The following is a 15,792-nucleotide window of genomic DNA, read 5'->3' as shown; positions in this document are numbered from 1 at the left end:
AATGCTATATGATTATATATATTAGTATAAAATATAATTTAACTACCTCTATTTTGCACAGTTTAAATTCCCAGTTAAATAGCTAAATGAAAATTTATAACATTTTAAAAATGTTAAAATCACATTTTTCCTGTCACCTATTTTATTTATTATTTTCTGCTTATTGCCTTATTTCGTTGTTTCTAAATGCGTTAAAAACACACAATGGCCTTTCTCATATGTGATTACTATATATTGATACACCAAGTTGAAAATTGGTTATTAAAAAAAATCCTTTGGGGTTGACATTTAAAAATGAATAAATCATATTTGATACCTAAGTTTATAGGCTTGGAAATTTAGGCAATTCATAGAATTTTTTTCGCCCCGTGCGCAACATCTACGGCAAGTCGAAAGGGTAATTTACCCGATCCTACATAGCAACGCTGTCGGTGGCGTTTGGTTGGAGCGAGACGGCAGCAGACAATGATGTCGGAGCAGGGCTCCAGCGCGAGGAACCGCGGAGGGGTCCAGCGCGTGGAGGGCAAACTGCGAGCCAGTGTGGAAAGAGGGGATTATTATGAGGCCCACCAGATGTACCGGACTTTATTCTTTAGGTAAGAGTTATTCACACCAACGATTTACCGCTTAACATACCCTGGCCTGTCTTTTCGAGATCTTTCTCACTGTCAGCGACGCAGCGTTCGTCTCGCTAAATGATTGGTTGGTTTTTTCTTTCAGCCCCGCCTCTCGGACTGGTTCCTAGCGGTGCTTGGTCCCTTTAAATGTCAGTCACTCAGAAGGCTAGGCTAGCTGGCTGAGGCGTCTTGCTAATGTAACATGACGGATATAGATAACTGATTCGTGGTTTGAAAACAATGTCACTTGTCTTATGAAGGAACGTTTCGGTTCAAACTCTCAATAATACGAATGAATGAATGCAGCCATTTAAGTCTACGTGCGAACCCAACTAAGCTAGCTAGCTGGTTTGGCTATGTGGTTTAGCTACACTCTTCCCATTTAACTAGCTAGCTAGGCTAGTTACCCAGTCTCCTGTGTTCTCCAGCTTCAATAAAGTCTCGTTGATGAATGCATGTTCAGCCTGCAAGCGCATCACAGTGTCCCAGTGCTCACCCAAGATATCAGCCAGCTTGTTGTCAAGCGTAATGCTGACTTAAATTACGCAAAAAAAGACATTTGTAACCCTGTTTCCACACATAACTACAGCGAGTAGTTGTCCAGGGGTGGCCAGTGGCCTCTTGAGTGAACGAGGTTGCTGGCAAACCTGTCGGACGGAAGCTTCAGATGCTCAGCAGGTACTCTCCTCCAATACAGCTCGGTCCGAATAGCTTTTTAAACCTGGCTGTCCTGTGTTTGCTCCTGGTAGGTATATGTCACAGTCGAAGCATGCAGAAGCCAGAGAGCTGATGTACAACGGAGCTTTGCTTTTCTTCAGTTATAACCAGGTATGGGATGGTCTATGGTTCCTTTCATTGGCTTAAAGATTTTCCAGATTTTAGATTTCTCAGTTGTATTTTTTTTTTAACATTTAACATCCTGAGGAACTCTAGATATCTTTGCCTTCTCATTTGCTGTGAGTTAGTGTGGCAATTACAGAACAAAAACTATGTTAATTATGTCATACACCTGTTCAGCACCAAGTTCAGATCCCAAGCTCTGTAGGGCGTGATGCAAGTTATTACTGGAGTACTGATTCTTCGTCACCCAGATGCTCAGACACAGTCTGTAAGTGCCCTTATCTTTGGATTATTAACAGCAAAACAGTGCAGCAGATCTGTCTATGCTGGTGCTTGAGGCTTTAGAGAAATCGGAGGCCAAGGTAGAAGAGGACATCTTGGGTAAGTGGGTTGTTTTGACATCATAGACTATATATTAGAGAGGGACTTGTGTGTGTATGTATATGGGGGGGTGTGCGCAAGATATTTTACAGGTTTGGTTTTAATGTAGTTGTTTTTTCTTTGTGTTGAGAAGAGGCCTTGGTCTGTTAGCCTGGTCGTGTTACAATGATGTTATTCCAGTGGTTGTGATTTCGTAATTACGAATGAATCCCTTTCTCTAGAGCATCTGGTTAAGTTGTTCAGCTTGATGGACCCGAACTCGCCCGAGCGGGTGGTGTTTGTCTCTCGGGCACTCAAGTGGTCCACAGGGGGTTCAGGGAAGCTGGGTCACCCCAGACTACACCAGCTCCTGGCAGTCACACTGTGGAAAGGTACTTCAGAGCCCTTCACTCAGAGACGCCCACTGCTGTGTATAACGTCTGCATTTTATCAACGTGTGCCTATGTATTTAAGCTGTACATTGTGTATTTTTCATTCCCCACAATTCCAGAGCAGAACTATAGCGAGTCGCGCTACCACTTCCTACACTCCTCGGACGGTGAGGGCTGCGCGCAGATGCTGGTGGAGTACTCTGCAGCCCGAGGCTTCCGCGCCGAGGTCGACATGTTCGTCGCCCAAGCCGTATTACAGTGAGCACGTCGGCGGATTAGCGGGCGAACCTGCGCCCTTTGCGTTAGCACTATAGCTGGACCGAGCCCCTCTTCAATAAGCTTTATTACATTTGCACTTCACACTTATCTGAGCTACGGGAGTGGATGGTGCCTAGCGGCAACACACGATTTGCATTCAGTTTGGCTTGAAAATATTACACTGATTTAAATGCTAAGAGGGAAGGGCGTTGGAGACGGAGAATGGCGACTTGGTCTCCCTCGCTCTGTTCTTAGAAGTGCTTTCTCCAAGTTCAGGCCTCTACCGACATGTCCGCAGGTTCCTCTGTCTGAAGAACAAGAGCAGTGCGTCTGTGGTCTTCACCACGTACACGCAGAAGCATCCATCCATAGAGAAAGGCCCTCCTTTCGTCCAGCCCCTGCTCAACTTCCTCTGGTTTCTGCTCTTAGCAGTAGAAGGGTACGAGCTCTCCTCCCTTGACCCTCCACACAAGGCCCCGTCTTCACTTTTGGCTAAACTGCTCTCGAGTAGCATCTGTTTTGAAGCATTTTATATTGGCCAGCTCTCTCATGCACCTTCTTGCCGGGCTGGTGTTTATCGGGTTTATTGGGGTTTATTTCTTCTGTTTTCAGAGGGAAGCTGGCTGTTTTTACAGTGTTATGTGAACAGTATCAGCCGTCACTGAAAAGGGATCCCATGTACAATGAGGTGAATGTGCGTGTGTGTGTGAGAGAGAGATGGGCAACATCCATTTCTTAACCTTTGATGTCAGATTTTGTGTTCTGGCAAGCAACAGCCTTATTTCTTAAATTACCACTCTGTACTTCATCACTGAAGGTGCTTTTGTCTGTTGCTGTGTATGTGACATATTTAAACACAAACAAAGCAGTCATGTGAGAGCAGCGCGAGTGACTCACTCCAAACACTAACCATGCTAATGTTCACCTGTGCATATTTGCTGCAATATACTGAAACACTTGTGATGCTTTCTGATTGTTCATATTAAGTATTAGTTTGTAAACAATTTGCACCTCTTTTACCAGGTAGTTGGCTTACAAGACACCCACTTTATACCCACATAAGCATGTCTAACCCTAACCCTGTGTTAGTGAAGGTTTGTGGCTGATGAAGTGCTGACTGTAATAACCGTGGTGGTGGTTTTATCCCTCACGTCTCCACAGTACTTGGACAGGATAGGACAGCTGTTCTTCGGAGTTCCGCCAAAACAGTCCTCGTCATACGGTGGCCTGCTAGGTACGTTCTCAAAGCTTCTTCAACCCAAGCTTCTGTCATGCCAATGGTAATGTAACCCACATCTGTAGGGCTTCTCTAGAGCAGCTGGAGCAAAGTTCTAACCAAGGGTCCTACTAAACCCAAGGTCAGGGGTTCTAATGCCTCGGTACCACTCGTACCAACACACTGACAAACATAATGAAACTGTTCTCGATATGACCTTCTGCCAAATACTACATTGAAGCCTTCGGGCAGTGAGCCTTGACTAATTCTGACTTTTTTATGTCGTAGGGAATCTCTTGAACAGTCTCATGGGTTCAGGGGAGGATGAAGACGGGGAGGATGCTCACGAGGACAGCAGTCCCATTGAGCTGGACTGAAAGTGTCTGAGAAGTGACCGAGAAACAAATTAGTCACTCAGAACCAACCTCACACCCCCTCCACGCTCAAAAAGACACCATACCAGAGTAGTCATCAACACCAAAACACAAAGAGCAAAATACAGCAAAACTTCCATGCTCAGCCCGCTCGGGACTGATGGGAAAGATGGGATTCTTTTCCTTTCAGCCAGATGGGGGAGTCGCGGATCGAGCCGACACTTCTCTCCTCACTTCTGTGTTACAGATTTGTAGTTTTTTTTTCCCTTGTGTAGTTTTAAGTTGAGGTGGGTTCACCAGTCGACCTGAACTACATCGTCTGACTCCCATCGCATATCACCAATAAAAATGTCATGGCAGGGTGGTAAAAACCCCTTGCACACATCATGTACGTTATTTTAGTCATAACCATGGGAACACTCTCCCTGTACCAAATATAGAGTTCTGGAGTTTGGTGTCCCTCATTTGTAACGGAAACCTTAACCAGAACTCTGTTGGTAAGTTCTTAAAAACCCTTAATAATGCTAACGTATGTTGGTGTACTAGACAGTGGTGGGGAGTGGCTGTGCATGTCAGTCTTACCAGGCACATGTTTGCTGTCTTTTACGTTTGGGATTGACTTTACCACTACTCGTATTACCACGTGTGTTTGACTGGGCGTGTCTACATTGGCGTAGGATAACGAAGCTGTCCCTTCATGTGCTGGTCATCTTAGCAGTCAAAAGCAGGTGCGCACATACATATATATGTATATTAAAAGTTGGGTTTTTTTTACTTTGGAAAAGTTCAATAAACAAAAAGGGCATGACTGATGGGAACATTTTAAATGTACTTTAGTTTCCTCTTTTCCTGTGCACCATGCTTGTAGAAGGAAAAAAACCAGTCCCCCGAGGAGTGTGTGCTGCTCCGTGTTGGAAGCCTGATTCTAACTGCTGTCTAGTTTAGGGAATGTGGAATAATAGTACCTGCCCTTTCAGGCGTATTAATAAAGACCAGACCCAGTAACCTGCCCCTTTGGCCATATTAATAAAGACCAGACCCTTTCCCCATAATCATCGTTGCAGGCTGTTAGTTCCTCCTCTTATGCCATTTATTACTGCATGTTTTTAAGGTTTAAATGAGTGCTGTTTTTTGTGCTTTGGCTAAGCAACACTGGTGTCAGATGGTAGAATTAGCTTCCATCACAGCTCCCATTGTTTTGGGAGCACTCTTAGGACTTGAAGCTACAGATACGGAGACCCTGCAGGAACCATTTTACAGTGCTCATGTAGTAGATGAGGGCCTGATGCTGCCACTCAGGTTCTAGGTTTACTAGAGCCCTGCCTGGTGGTGCTGCGTGATTTGCTGACTGAATGGGTGTGACCACCCACAGCAGAGGGGTTTATGTGAAGTCAGGTATTTCATGTCAGATTTAACAACTCCGAGCTGTATGTGTAAGTGGAACATCTTGAGAAGGACCCTCTTTGCACCTGATAAACCAGTATCAGTGTTGGAACCCTTTATAATTATGCAAGATTACACATACAAATGTACAAAACCAAGTGCAGTATGTATGTTCTTGATCATAAAACCGTTAGACATCTACATCTAATGCTGTGACCACACAGGAGCACATGATTACAGGTCATCACAATGGTGAACGGGTGGCGTAGGAGGGGGGGGGCACCCTCCATCAGAAAATCCCATTACTTCACCTTTGCTGCCCTGCTGGACACTTCAGCACAGTTCTCCATGTCGGAGGCAACCTCCCCCAAATCAGTGTGGGGCGAGGCTTGATTCTCTCATACTGCCCCATGGAGGTCAAAGGATGAAGGTCACGAGGGTTTTCTCAGGCACGCGACTGCAGAGAAAGACGCATCAACATGTCGGAGAGGTGAGACAGCTCAGGGTGCTGGGCCTGGTTCTTCATGTGCTCCAGGGTGCGCACCTGTACACATGCAGATTTATTCAAGAGGCTAAAAGAAACAGGCAGAAGAATCAGTGTGTCCTTCACCTAGATGTGTGCGTATGCGTGTTTCATTGGGAGTGTGTATGCCTCTAAAAGCATGCTTGCTCCGCAGCGTGTGTGTGTGTGTGTGTCTCACCGAGGTGCGCGTGTCACATTGGCCGTTTTTGTGGCTGAGGTTCCACAGGTTAACAGCCAGCTGGTTGATCTTGTTGTTGCGCAGGTCTGCGTGAGCCAGCAGACAGCTGAAGAGTGAGAAGGCCAGAGTGCCCTGTCTGCGCATGCCCTGGACAGACGGGGGGGGACACACACACTCACCTTACTGCCTGAAAGTTTTTCTGCTGAATTCTGAATGAATGTGGTGATATACTGCTACACTGCTTATAATTGGCCTACACCGAACCCCAACTTCAATATCAGAAACAAGAGCCAACCACTGTCCGCTGGGCTGTGTAGGGTGGGCGGGGCACACTCACCTCCTCTCGACCTAGGGTCTTCAGGTGGTCCAGCACCTGTCCAATCAGAGTCTCGCACAGACGGCTGATCTCAGCCACAAACTTGGGGTCTCCTCCGTACAACGTCTCATTGGAGTCCACTGGGGAGTTACACCTTTTAATAGCACTCTTCTCACATCAAGGCTGTGTGCGTGTGTGTATATATGCACTTTTATAGGTGGTATAGAGATAGCTGTTCTTTGGGTGGGGTGGGGATAGATGTAGGGATGCGAGTGTGTAGCTTTATGAATGGTGTGGAGGTAGCTGTTTAGGTGATGTATGTGCTCATTTAGGGATGGTGTGTAGGTGGGGTGTGTGTATGCACATTTAGGGATGGTGTAGAGGTAGCTGTTTAGGTGGGGTGTGTGCGTGCATGTGTGTGTACCTTTAGGAATGGTGTAGAGGTAGTTCTCCTGGCTCATGGCGGCCAGCAGGGGTAGGGCACTGATGTACACCCGCACTTTAGCATCACTGCTATCCTCCCACGTGTAGTCCTGCACCATGTTCAACAGCCCTCTCACCAGGTACAACACACCCTGCTCAGGGTGGTCCTGCGCGCACACACACACACACACACACACACACACACACACACACAGTCAGAAGAGCAGAAAGTGCTTGAGTCTGAGTTTGTGCATGTGGGAGCGTTCAGCAGGACCGTACAGGCACAGCCAGCAGGGTGGACAGGAAACTGCTGATGAAGTCCAGGAGGAAGACCTCGGACGAGCGCTGTTTGCCCTCCACGCTGAAGGTGCGGGGCACCTCCGGCAGCACACTCACCGCCGCCTTCAGGAAGGCATCGGCTGGGACGCGAGAGAAACGGGACGTCCGTCAAGCCAGACGAATCAACGGTGTAGCGTGAGAAAGCTTGAAATTCTGTCAGGACCCGTACGAGCCAGGACCGGTTTTGCTGTGTCATTGTAATTAAACCAATTATAGCTAATTAAGCACTCATGTTTTGCGAGCCATAGTCCACTCACCCTGGGACAGACACTGGTTGGCCAACGCCACCTGTCCGGACAGCAGGTAAAGGTAGAGGCGGCTGAAGATACTGCTGAGGGAGGGGATGGTGATGAAGCAGTAGGCTGCACATGCCTGCACCAAACCAGCACAACCATGAGTCAGCAAGATCCCACAACTATCCACGTGTCAACAGGACGCCTGTACCCCTGGTGGCCGAGTGAACCCATGAGCATGACACTCACTCGGACGAAGGCGGCCGTCTTGCGCGAGTGGCTTCCTCCCATCACCCGCCTGGTCTCCATGGCCAGCTGATTCACCGTCTGCAAAAGATGAAAAATAAACCAACTGAAGCAGAAATCTAAAACGCATTCAGAGTGGTTTTTATTTAGAACCCTCCACCTCTACTCCCTCCAAAATAATAGTCCTGCCAAAAACAAAATGGACAGGAACTCAAGGGCGGCACATGGCGTGAGAAGGTCTGGAGGAGGAGAACAGACCAAGCACAAACCATCCTCTCAGGAGAATGAATGCCTTGGTAACGGCCTTCAACATGAATGAGTCTGATCAAGGTGAGGTAATGTCAGAGCCCAATAAATGTTGCACAGGCAACACACACACACCCACCCACCCCAGCTCGACCATGAGCTAGTTATTAAAAGAACACCGACTTTTACACTGTGTGACTGAAGACATTTATTTTAGCTCATGTGGTAGCCCAATTCTCTCTCTTCTCTCTTCCAAACCGTCCTACCTTCCAAAATGCCCTATGCCCAGCACTCAAGTACGCCTACACTCACGTGAATAAGATGAATGATAACTGGCTCCAGATTGCAGAATGTGGCTCGGGCCTCCACACAGAAACTCAGCTGCTGCTCAAAGTCCCGACCAAACGATACCTGAGAACAGACAGATGCAATCAAAAACACAGCAAACAAGCTATAATCCAGCAGGAGTTTCAGTTCAACCATAATTGGAACTTTACTAAATCTACCATGCGGATGAAGCCGATGATCAACAGAGAGAGGGACCTTTTCTCATCCTCCACCGTGAGAGCACTGAAGGACAGAGGCAAAGAGAGGGGTCATGCACACACACACACACACACACACACCTGTGGAGCTTTTACAGGGAAATTGCACACACTATGTGCAGTAGAATGAAAGCTTAAAAACACACACACATACTTGACGGAGTCGTGCATGGTCTTGCAGACGTGCAGGAGGGCGTTGAGGATGACGGGATCACGCGTCGCCTCCTGTTGGTGCCTAAACCAATCAGCACCCTTTCTATGGTGAGTCCATAGTGTCTATGGTTCATCAGTTTATGGTGCTCTATACCAACCCTTTCTATCAATAGAACATCTATGGTCCACTAACCCACTTTTCTCAACACAGTCCTTGAGGCCCAACAACATTTTTTCTCTAGCCTGATGTGTTGGTAACTTGGAATGCACAAAGCTGTGGGCCCTGTGGACTGGGATGAGAAACACTGCACTAAACCAACCGACCTTTCTGTTAGGGGAACGTCTACAGCCAAACATGGTGCAATGTTCACACTATTCAGCATCCAAACAGCATGAACACCGATACACTGGCAGCCTAGCTGACTTACTTGATAAAGACTTCCATGATGGATTTGCAGACCTCCACCCTCACACTGTCTTTCTGGAACATGTCCAGGAAGGGCAGGAACTTCTCCTACAATGTTACAGCACAACACCAGCACATCCAATTAGACCAGCAAGCTTATGCCACATTTCACACTACACAACATCTGCAAACACAGAACTAATATCCGAACCCAAAGAAGTGTGTGTACACTCTACATTATGTTGCATCATGAGATGTTCGGAGATGTTCATATTTTCACTCTACATAGCCAGAAAGATAGCAATTCCTTCAACTCTCACCATCGAGAAGAGCACAGAGAAGTTGTGGAAATAGGTGAGGATCTTCTTCATCACGGACTGCAGCTGAAAGCAATGAAACACAACCACAGTCATCATCGCCACCACCACTGCAAATCATGACCGAAGTCAAAAGTGCATTGCTGAAGGCCGCTGGAAGTGTCCACTTCAGGGCTTTGCCCATTCTGACATTCCTCAGTTAACTGATGGAGTTCAATAAAGCAGGCAGAACCTTGAAATTCCACAGAGCCGCTATGGCTACTGACACCTGGACCCTAGACCCCTCTATTCAATGGCTGCCATAGACCAAAACCTGTTACGGAGTGAACCTGTGTATAGGCGTCCTCAAAGGCACGGTCAGGGGTCATGTGCTTAATGATGTCAGCGAGCACGGTGTTGACCTCTCGTTTCTGTGATGAGAACAAAAGATTTAAGACAGTAATAACAAGTAATATTGGAAAAGTAATTATTTGGGTAAAACACACACACACACTCACTGTGAAATGCCGACAGGTGAACTCAACCCAAATTTCTGCACAAGTGATGTAATCCTGAAACACATCACCCACATAGTTTAGGTCACGTCGGCTGGAGCTCAGACCCTCAAAACAACCCAACATGCATGAAACTGAGTGGGCACGGGGGTGATCATGGGGGCGGGGCCGGAGTAGGACTGCGGGGCAAATGTACCTGGGTGTTGCGGACTTTGGTGATCACCTTCCAGGCCTCGTTGAGAATGGGCAGTCTCTCACTCTCAGGTGGGTCGGCACACGCCAGGCTACGGCCCAGAGACCCAAACAAGAGGTGCTGGACGGAAACACACAGACACTCAACACAGCTGTGGTGTGTGTGTGTGTGTGTGTGTGTCTCCTAGAGCACTAATGTAATTGGAAATAGCATTTAGGCTAGCAGACTGTGTGTGTACTGGGCCAGGAGATTGTGTGTGTGTGTGTGTGTGTGTGTGTGTGTGTGTGTGTGTGTGTGTGTGTGTGTGTGTGTGTGTTGGGCTAGGAGACGGTGTGTGTACTGTGTGAGGGTGCAGGGTCTTTTTCCATACTTTAGGAAATCCAGTCTCATCACAGTCTTTGATCATGCTGATGAAGTCAGTGGCTCTCGTGGCAACAAAATCAGCTCGGAAGGCCCACATCACAGAATTCAGCAGGAGAGCACTGTGGGTTAAAACCAAACAAAATCAAAAACATTACAGCCAAGGCTGATTCAAAACAAACCCAACCAAATAAACATGGCTATGAAATGGCAAGGAAACTGATCTTTTCTGCTCATTTGAATCGGTTCTGCAGTCTGAGGGTTTGTTAATGATCAAATAGTCTTCTAACTAGCCACCCCCCCCCCCCCCCCACCCACACTAAACAAAATGTGATCCCATTCAAACAGGTTCACCCTGCAGTGACCTCTGTATGGATTTGCAGGCCAATAGGGAGAAAGAGAGACCTCATAATGGATTAGTGGGTGTGAAAGCTCCCACCCAGGGGAGTAAGCCCCACCCAGGGGAGGTTTAGGCCCCACCCAGGTGTGAGAGGTCATACTTGTTGCCCAGCTTCTTGCACCTCTCCATCATTTCGGTTAGCAGCGCCTGGTGAAGAGAAGCAGATCCCAGATCAGTGCATCGCACCACATGTCAGTTTATAACTGATCAGCCACAAGCTGGTTTAGGAACTGGGTCAGTTGTGGGTGGGTCGGTTCACATGCTTACATCCGATGCCCTGTAGGCCACACACTGCAGGATCCAGTGGATGGCAGGGGAGTAGAGTGTGAGGTAGACCGGCACCTCCACCCTCTGGATCACCAGCTGGTTCTGGACGGCGTCACTGTGGATCTGGCAGAAAGATGCCAGCAGGTCGAAGAAGTTCTTGTTGAGGCAGTCCTTCAGGTGGGGAGCCACCTCCATGCCCACCTGAGGGAGAGGAGCAGGGTGTCTGAGCAGGAGAGGAGGAGGAGGAGGAAGAGGAGAGAGATGGGAGGAAAGAGCCGTACCCTGCACAGATAGGCCCGGGCATACACAGCCACTAAGGGGTCGCCGATGCCCCGAATCATAGCCGTGAGGCGAGGGAGCGTGTCCTGAATCCCACTGAGGAGAGCAACGGTGGAGGGAGAGAGAAGGAGCACATGAACAAATAAAGCCCATACCCTCCATCCTACTGAAGGACCAGAGACACGTCACTCACGAGTTCTTCAGGAAACGACTGCACTTCAGAATGGCAGCCTCCACATATCTACAGCAAAAGTTAAGGACTCAAAGGACATGCGGGACACCTGCAGGACACGTGCAAGCACAGGCGCCGACCCATTTCCCAGCCCAAACAGCAGGGCCTGAGGATACAGCCGAGGAACCAGCTCCCTGATGGAGGCGATTTTGAAGAACCAGTTGAGACACGTCTCCTTGGCTGTATCGTTCACGTCCTCCGCTGAGAAGGCATCTAACGGAGTAAAAGCAGGCAAGCAGGTAAAAATAAACAAACTGGAACACAGATTCATATTAAACCACACAGAATAGAGTGTGTGAGTGAATGTGTACCGCTGAACCATCTTCCAAAGACAGATCATTCCCACCACAATGACTACCCCCTCAACCTCCATTAAATCTCTGCCCAATCACATTATATTCCCCTGGTGCCCAAGTTTCAGCAGTGAGCAAGACTGTGCAGTAATTGTGACTAGTAGACCATCTCAGAATCAAGTTCCCTGTTCATCTTACCTGGGAGGGGACGAGGGTCTGAGCACATGGTCCAGATGCGATCATACACCAGTCGACCTGTAGGGGGCAAAGAGACATCACTGTCATCAACAAGCAGGAGAGGGAAAACACCTGAAGCTCTCTGGACCCTATAGCCCTGAGCAGGACTTCAGCAATGCTGATATTACAAAAGTGTGCAATATATGAAGCGGCTTACTAATAAATGCTGACATTACAATAGTAACAAACTGCAATAATTCTGGTCACCATTATTCTGGCTCTTCTCATGTCGTCTGTCGCACGATGACTACAGTATAGTACTACAGTGTCCGTTACACAGGCCTGATGAAAACTCCCACCTTACATCTGTCAAACACGGCAGAGTCTACATGCACCTGAACCATCAACAGCCGAGCTGAGCGCCGTGTGTTCTTATAGCTTTTTGGACTGCGATCTCACCTCTAGCTCAGCTGAGTGCCTGCCACATTACTGTCGCAAACACTCACCAGACGGGAGATGCAGACTGCAAACATACTAGATGGTTATCGTAGGCCTTACCGAAGGTGTCCAGGATGTCTGTGATGAGGACGAACTTGCTGGGGTAGAACTGGATCACAGAGGTGTCAGAGAGCAGCTTGGAGCACTGTGAAAAGCAGGATGGTGTTCAGGCGGCGTGTGGGGAACAACACTGTCAGATGGGCTGTCTTTTCTGTGCTGTTGAGTTTAACCACCTACTAGCTAACCTGGATCACTATTTTGAGCGCTTTGACTTTCTGGTCTGAAGCCCATGCCTCCTTCAGCGACTGATTCAGCTCCTCAATCCGGTTTACATAATCCTGCTGAGACAGGTTCATCATCTCCTTCTGAGAGCCCTGACACACACACGGAAAAAAACAGGCAAACACATTTACACCAGTTTGTGATGTCAGTTCCAAATTCTCATGCCTGATATCCAAGGGGTGAGGCAGAGAGGAGACTCACCTCCTCCAGATCATCCAGCTCCTCCAGACGGGTGCGCACCTTCTCTGAGACTGCAGAGGTGGGGCTGGAGGCCTTGCCTTACACCACACACACACACACACACACACACACTTCGTTATCACTACAGCACTTCATTACAGAAAAAACATGGAAACATCAGGCACAGGTTCATTATCGCATCACACATCCCATTTTAGTCAGGTTAATGACATCAGATCCACTTATGACATAACTGGTTACATCACGGCCACTTGTGGTTAGCTAACCTCAACCAAGGTCCAAGGCAGTGGGGCTACCACAAAGTTTTCCTTCCAATTACTTGCCAATTTCTATCTTGGAAATGATTAAGTAGTTGGCCATAAGGACACCAAATCTTAATTCCCCTGTTCTCTATGAACATCTTCAGTACTGAAAGCAGGGAGTGAGAGTAGTTGTGAAAAAGATACGGTGACAAATCTTCCTGTGGTCTAGCTGCATTTTAAGACACCACATTTTGTAGATGGAAACAACTTAAAAGTTCAGAAAGCAGAACTTACTTTTGTCCAATCCCATGAAGAGGTTCTGTGAGAAGGGAATGAATCCAGATTAGAAGTGGAATATTTCTATGAGGACAATGACATTTTCATCATCTTAGTCTGAATGGAACAAAGTAGGCAATCAGCTTACTATGGATAGCTTCTCTGTGGTGGTGAATCTGGCCAAGATCTCCCCGCGCTTGGCGGCCCAGGGCTCGAAGTCCGAGCCCACTTCCTCTTCTCGCTCCCTGCGCTTCCGGCCCAGCTCCTGGGTAAAGCAGAGCAAAAGGAGTGGATGGATCTACTGACATCAGGATCACCGAAAGATCTGCTATCTGCAGTCATAGACCTTGGGTTGCCAAGAGCAATGTGAATATCAGAATTCAAAAGGAATTTCTTAAATTCCCAAATCTGTGACAGGACAGCCTTTCATACCATTACAGTCGAACAGTTGAGGGAATTAATTCAGCCAGGAAACTCACTTATTTTGCTTGTTTAGTGTTGACTGTGGAACTGACCGCATTTATATGCACACAAATACTTAATATAATACTTTACAGTATTTTTTCTTACTGGATACTTCTGACCAAATGCGCCCAATCTGCTGAGTGCAGCTTTAAAGTGCGTATCTATGCCCATGTCTATGGCATATATATGCTAGGGCCTCACTGTGGCAGTAGCACTGTGGGGTACGGCAGGGGCCTCGGCAACCGTCGCTGCAGCGAAGAGGGACAGGGGGTCTGTACCCTCCAGCATGGAGCTCAGGGGGTCAGGGGCAACAGAGCTGGAGGACGAGGAGGAGGACGAGGAGGTGCTGCCCTTTCGCACTCCACGCCGGCTCCTGGATTCCATCACCTGTGAGCAGAAGGAAGGGGCAGAGAGAGAGAGAGAGAGAGAGAGAGAGAGAGAGAGAGAGAGAGAGAGAGAGAATCACTTCTGACCCAGACAACTACCTGCACACCAGATAAAGATGTGTGAGGGTGCCATAGATGTTGAAGCCAGTATGACAGTTGAGCAAAGTACAAATCCATTTTCTTAAACGCAATGTAACGACTGCAGTTGGATGCTCGGTTTGAACTACGTCTACTTCACGGTGTCTGAAAAAGATTTGTGTCCATTTCTTCACCACCCAGTTTCCCCAGATAGCAATGATCTGTTCCGCAGAAGATCTGTTCCGCACCTACCCAAGATAACCGTCTAATTCTCCAGCTCCGCGGAGGCACTTACTGTGATCGGTTTGAGCGGATGGTATTCGCCCAGTTCCACGGCCACAGCCTCCAAACGACAGCGACGTAGTTCCGCGCCATAGTTGCGCGTACGCGAATGCCTGAATACGACAAAAAATAGAGAATGCATGAAAATGTAATGTCTTGAGAAAATAGGACAACCGATTTACGTCAGGACTTTACCATGTTGCATAGCTAGCTAACATAGATAAGTATCCTAGCTAGCTTCTCTTTAATCGCTGACGTGGTCGTGAGAAGTGTCGGAACACTTCTAATGCAAAATGTCTGTCAGATAACAGTACGAAAAACCCTCTGCAAGTTTCTGTAGGTAATGTGATCATTTAAACTAAGTCGTCACAGTAATAAGAAAACATTACTCACCATGGAACAGAAGCCATCTCCAAATCAGTGTCACATGAGCAACGCGGAAGTTATGGGCGGAAGCGAGCTAAATCACCTTTTATAACAAAAGTCTCTTTAATTAGTCCATATTAACAATAGTAGTAAAGGATTGGTGTGAGTAAAATATCAAAAAGGACGAATTAAGCTTAATCTCATGCTCAGAACTACGCTCTTAAGATGTGTACATGCAGTTTATCTGGCATTGAAAGATGACATTTGCAATATACATTATTCTATCCAAGCTTGTATTTAGCTACCAATCTAGGCTGGAGAAGACTGGCTGAATGACCGGGAACATTACACGGGGTTGCCAACTCTCACGCATTGAGCGTGAGACACACGCATTTGACTGTCTTCACACGCTCTGCCGCCACACTTCCGATTTCTCACGCCGGAAAAAAAATCTAGTTTATTTACCTCTGATCCAATGAGTTACTAGTTCGCTCTGGCGCCAAACACTGGCGATCGTTCGATCGCGATATAATACTTAATTTGTGTCCATTTTACACCGCCCGGTAACAATTTACGTTCGCCAATCCCCCCCGCGTCAACAACTTACGTTCGCCACCCCCCCCCCCAACAATTTACACTCTCCACCCCCTCCAGGT

The 15,792-nt window shown here is 47.5% G+C and overlaps 2 protein-coding genes across 3 annotated transcripts; one reads left to right on the top strand and one right to left on the bottom strand.

The window, feature by feature from the left end:
• The first annotated feature begins 415 nt into the window (after positions 1–415).
• Positions 416–4,884, top strand: get4 (guided entry of tail-anchored proteins factor 4). Its single transcript, XM_076988013.1, has 9 exons — positions 416–596; positions 1,367–1,445; positions 1,757–1,838; positions 2,060–2,209; positions 2,329–2,467; positions 2,766–2,906; positions 3,080–3,155; positions 3,629–3,701; positions 3,972–4,884. Exons 1-9 carry the CDS (start codon positions 466–468, stop codon positions 4,058–4,060), a joined length of 960 nt encoding a protein of 319 aa, XP_076844128.1. The 5' UTR covers positions 416–465; the 3' UTR covers positions 4,061–4,884.
• A 656-nt stretch (positions 4,885–5,540) lies between these two features.
• On the bottom strand, positions 5,541–15,298 carry vps35l (VPS35 endosomal protein sorting factor like). Of its 2 annotated transcripts, none has more exons than XM_076988008.1 (30): positions 15,164–15,298; positions 14,784–14,883; positions 14,226–14,411; positions 13,708–13,824; positions 13,578–13,602; positions 13,042–13,118; positions 12,804–12,932; positions 12,619–12,703; positions 12,082–12,138; positions 11,707–11,803; positions 11,552–11,599; positions 11,361–11,454; positions 11,080–11,280; positions 10,913–10,959; positions 10,423–10,534; positions 10,056–10,172; positions 9,863–9,916; positions 9,695–9,775; positions 9,369–9,431; positions 9,071–9,156; positions 8,644–8,724; positions 8,451–8,514; positions 8,257–8,355; positions 7,702–7,779; positions 7,477–7,591; positions 7,160–7,299; positions 6,882–7,047; positions 6,479–6,597; positions 6,142–6,288; positions 5,541–5,984 (listed from the first exon to the last, which is right to left on the bottom strand). In XM_076988008.1, the coding sequence occupies exons 1-30, from the start codon at positions 15,178–15,180 to the stop codon at positions 5,886–5,888; spliced, it is 2,901 nt and encodes a 966-aa protein (XP_076844123.1). In that variant the 5' UTR covers positions 15,181–15,298; the 3' UTR covers positions 5,541–5,885. The 2 variants fall into 2 exon arrangements, with proteins under 2 accessions (XP_076844123.1, XP_076844122.1); XM_076988007.1 differs by lacking the exon at positions 15,164–15,298 and adding an exon at positions 14,966–15,080.
• Between the last annotated feature and the right edge of the window lie 494 nt (positions 15,299–15,792).

Source organism: Brachyhypopomus gauderio, unplaced genomic scaffold, assembly GCF_052324685.1.
Source record: "Brachyhypopomus gauderio isolate BG-103 unplaced genomic scaffold, BGAUD_0.2 sc57, whole genome shotgun sequence".
Classification (NCBI taxonomy): Eukaryota; Metazoa; Chordata; class Actinopteri; order Gymnotiformes; family Hypopomidae; genus Brachyhypopomus; species Brachyhypopomus gauderio.
Note: the sequence above shows the minus strand (reverse complement) of the source record. Positions and strands in the feature narration are given on the sequence as shown.

What these genes read in the sequence shown, in the direction of transcription:
- get4 (XM_076988013.1), top strand. Translation starts at nt 466, where the DNA reads ATGATGTCGGAGCAGGGCTCCAGCGCGAGGAACCGCGGAGGGGTCCAG. An exon ending in TTTTCTTCAGTTATAACCAG is followed by an intron (nt 1,446 to 1,756) that starts GTATGGGATGGT and finishes GATTATTAACAG; the next exon opens with CAAAACAGTGCAGCAGATCT. An exon ending in CTGCTCTTAGCAGTAGAAGG is followed by an intron (nt 2,907 to 3,079) that starts GTACGAGCTCTC and finishes TTCTGTTTTCAG; the next exon opens with AGGGAAGCTGGCTGTTTTTA.
- vps35l (XM_076988007.1), bottom strand. Translation starts at nt 14,988, where the DNA reads ATGTTAGCTAGCTATGCAACATG. An exon ending in AGCTGGATGATCTGGAGGAG is followed by an intron (nt 12,933 to 13,041) that starts GTGAGTCTCCTC and finishes TGTGTGTGTCAG; the next exon opens with GGCTCTCAGAAGGAGATGAT. An exon ending in AGACCCTAGGTCGAGAGGAG is followed by an intron (nt 6,289 to 6,478) that starts GTGAGTGTGCCC and finishes CCGTCTGTCCAG; the next exon opens with GGCATGCGCAGACAGGGCAC.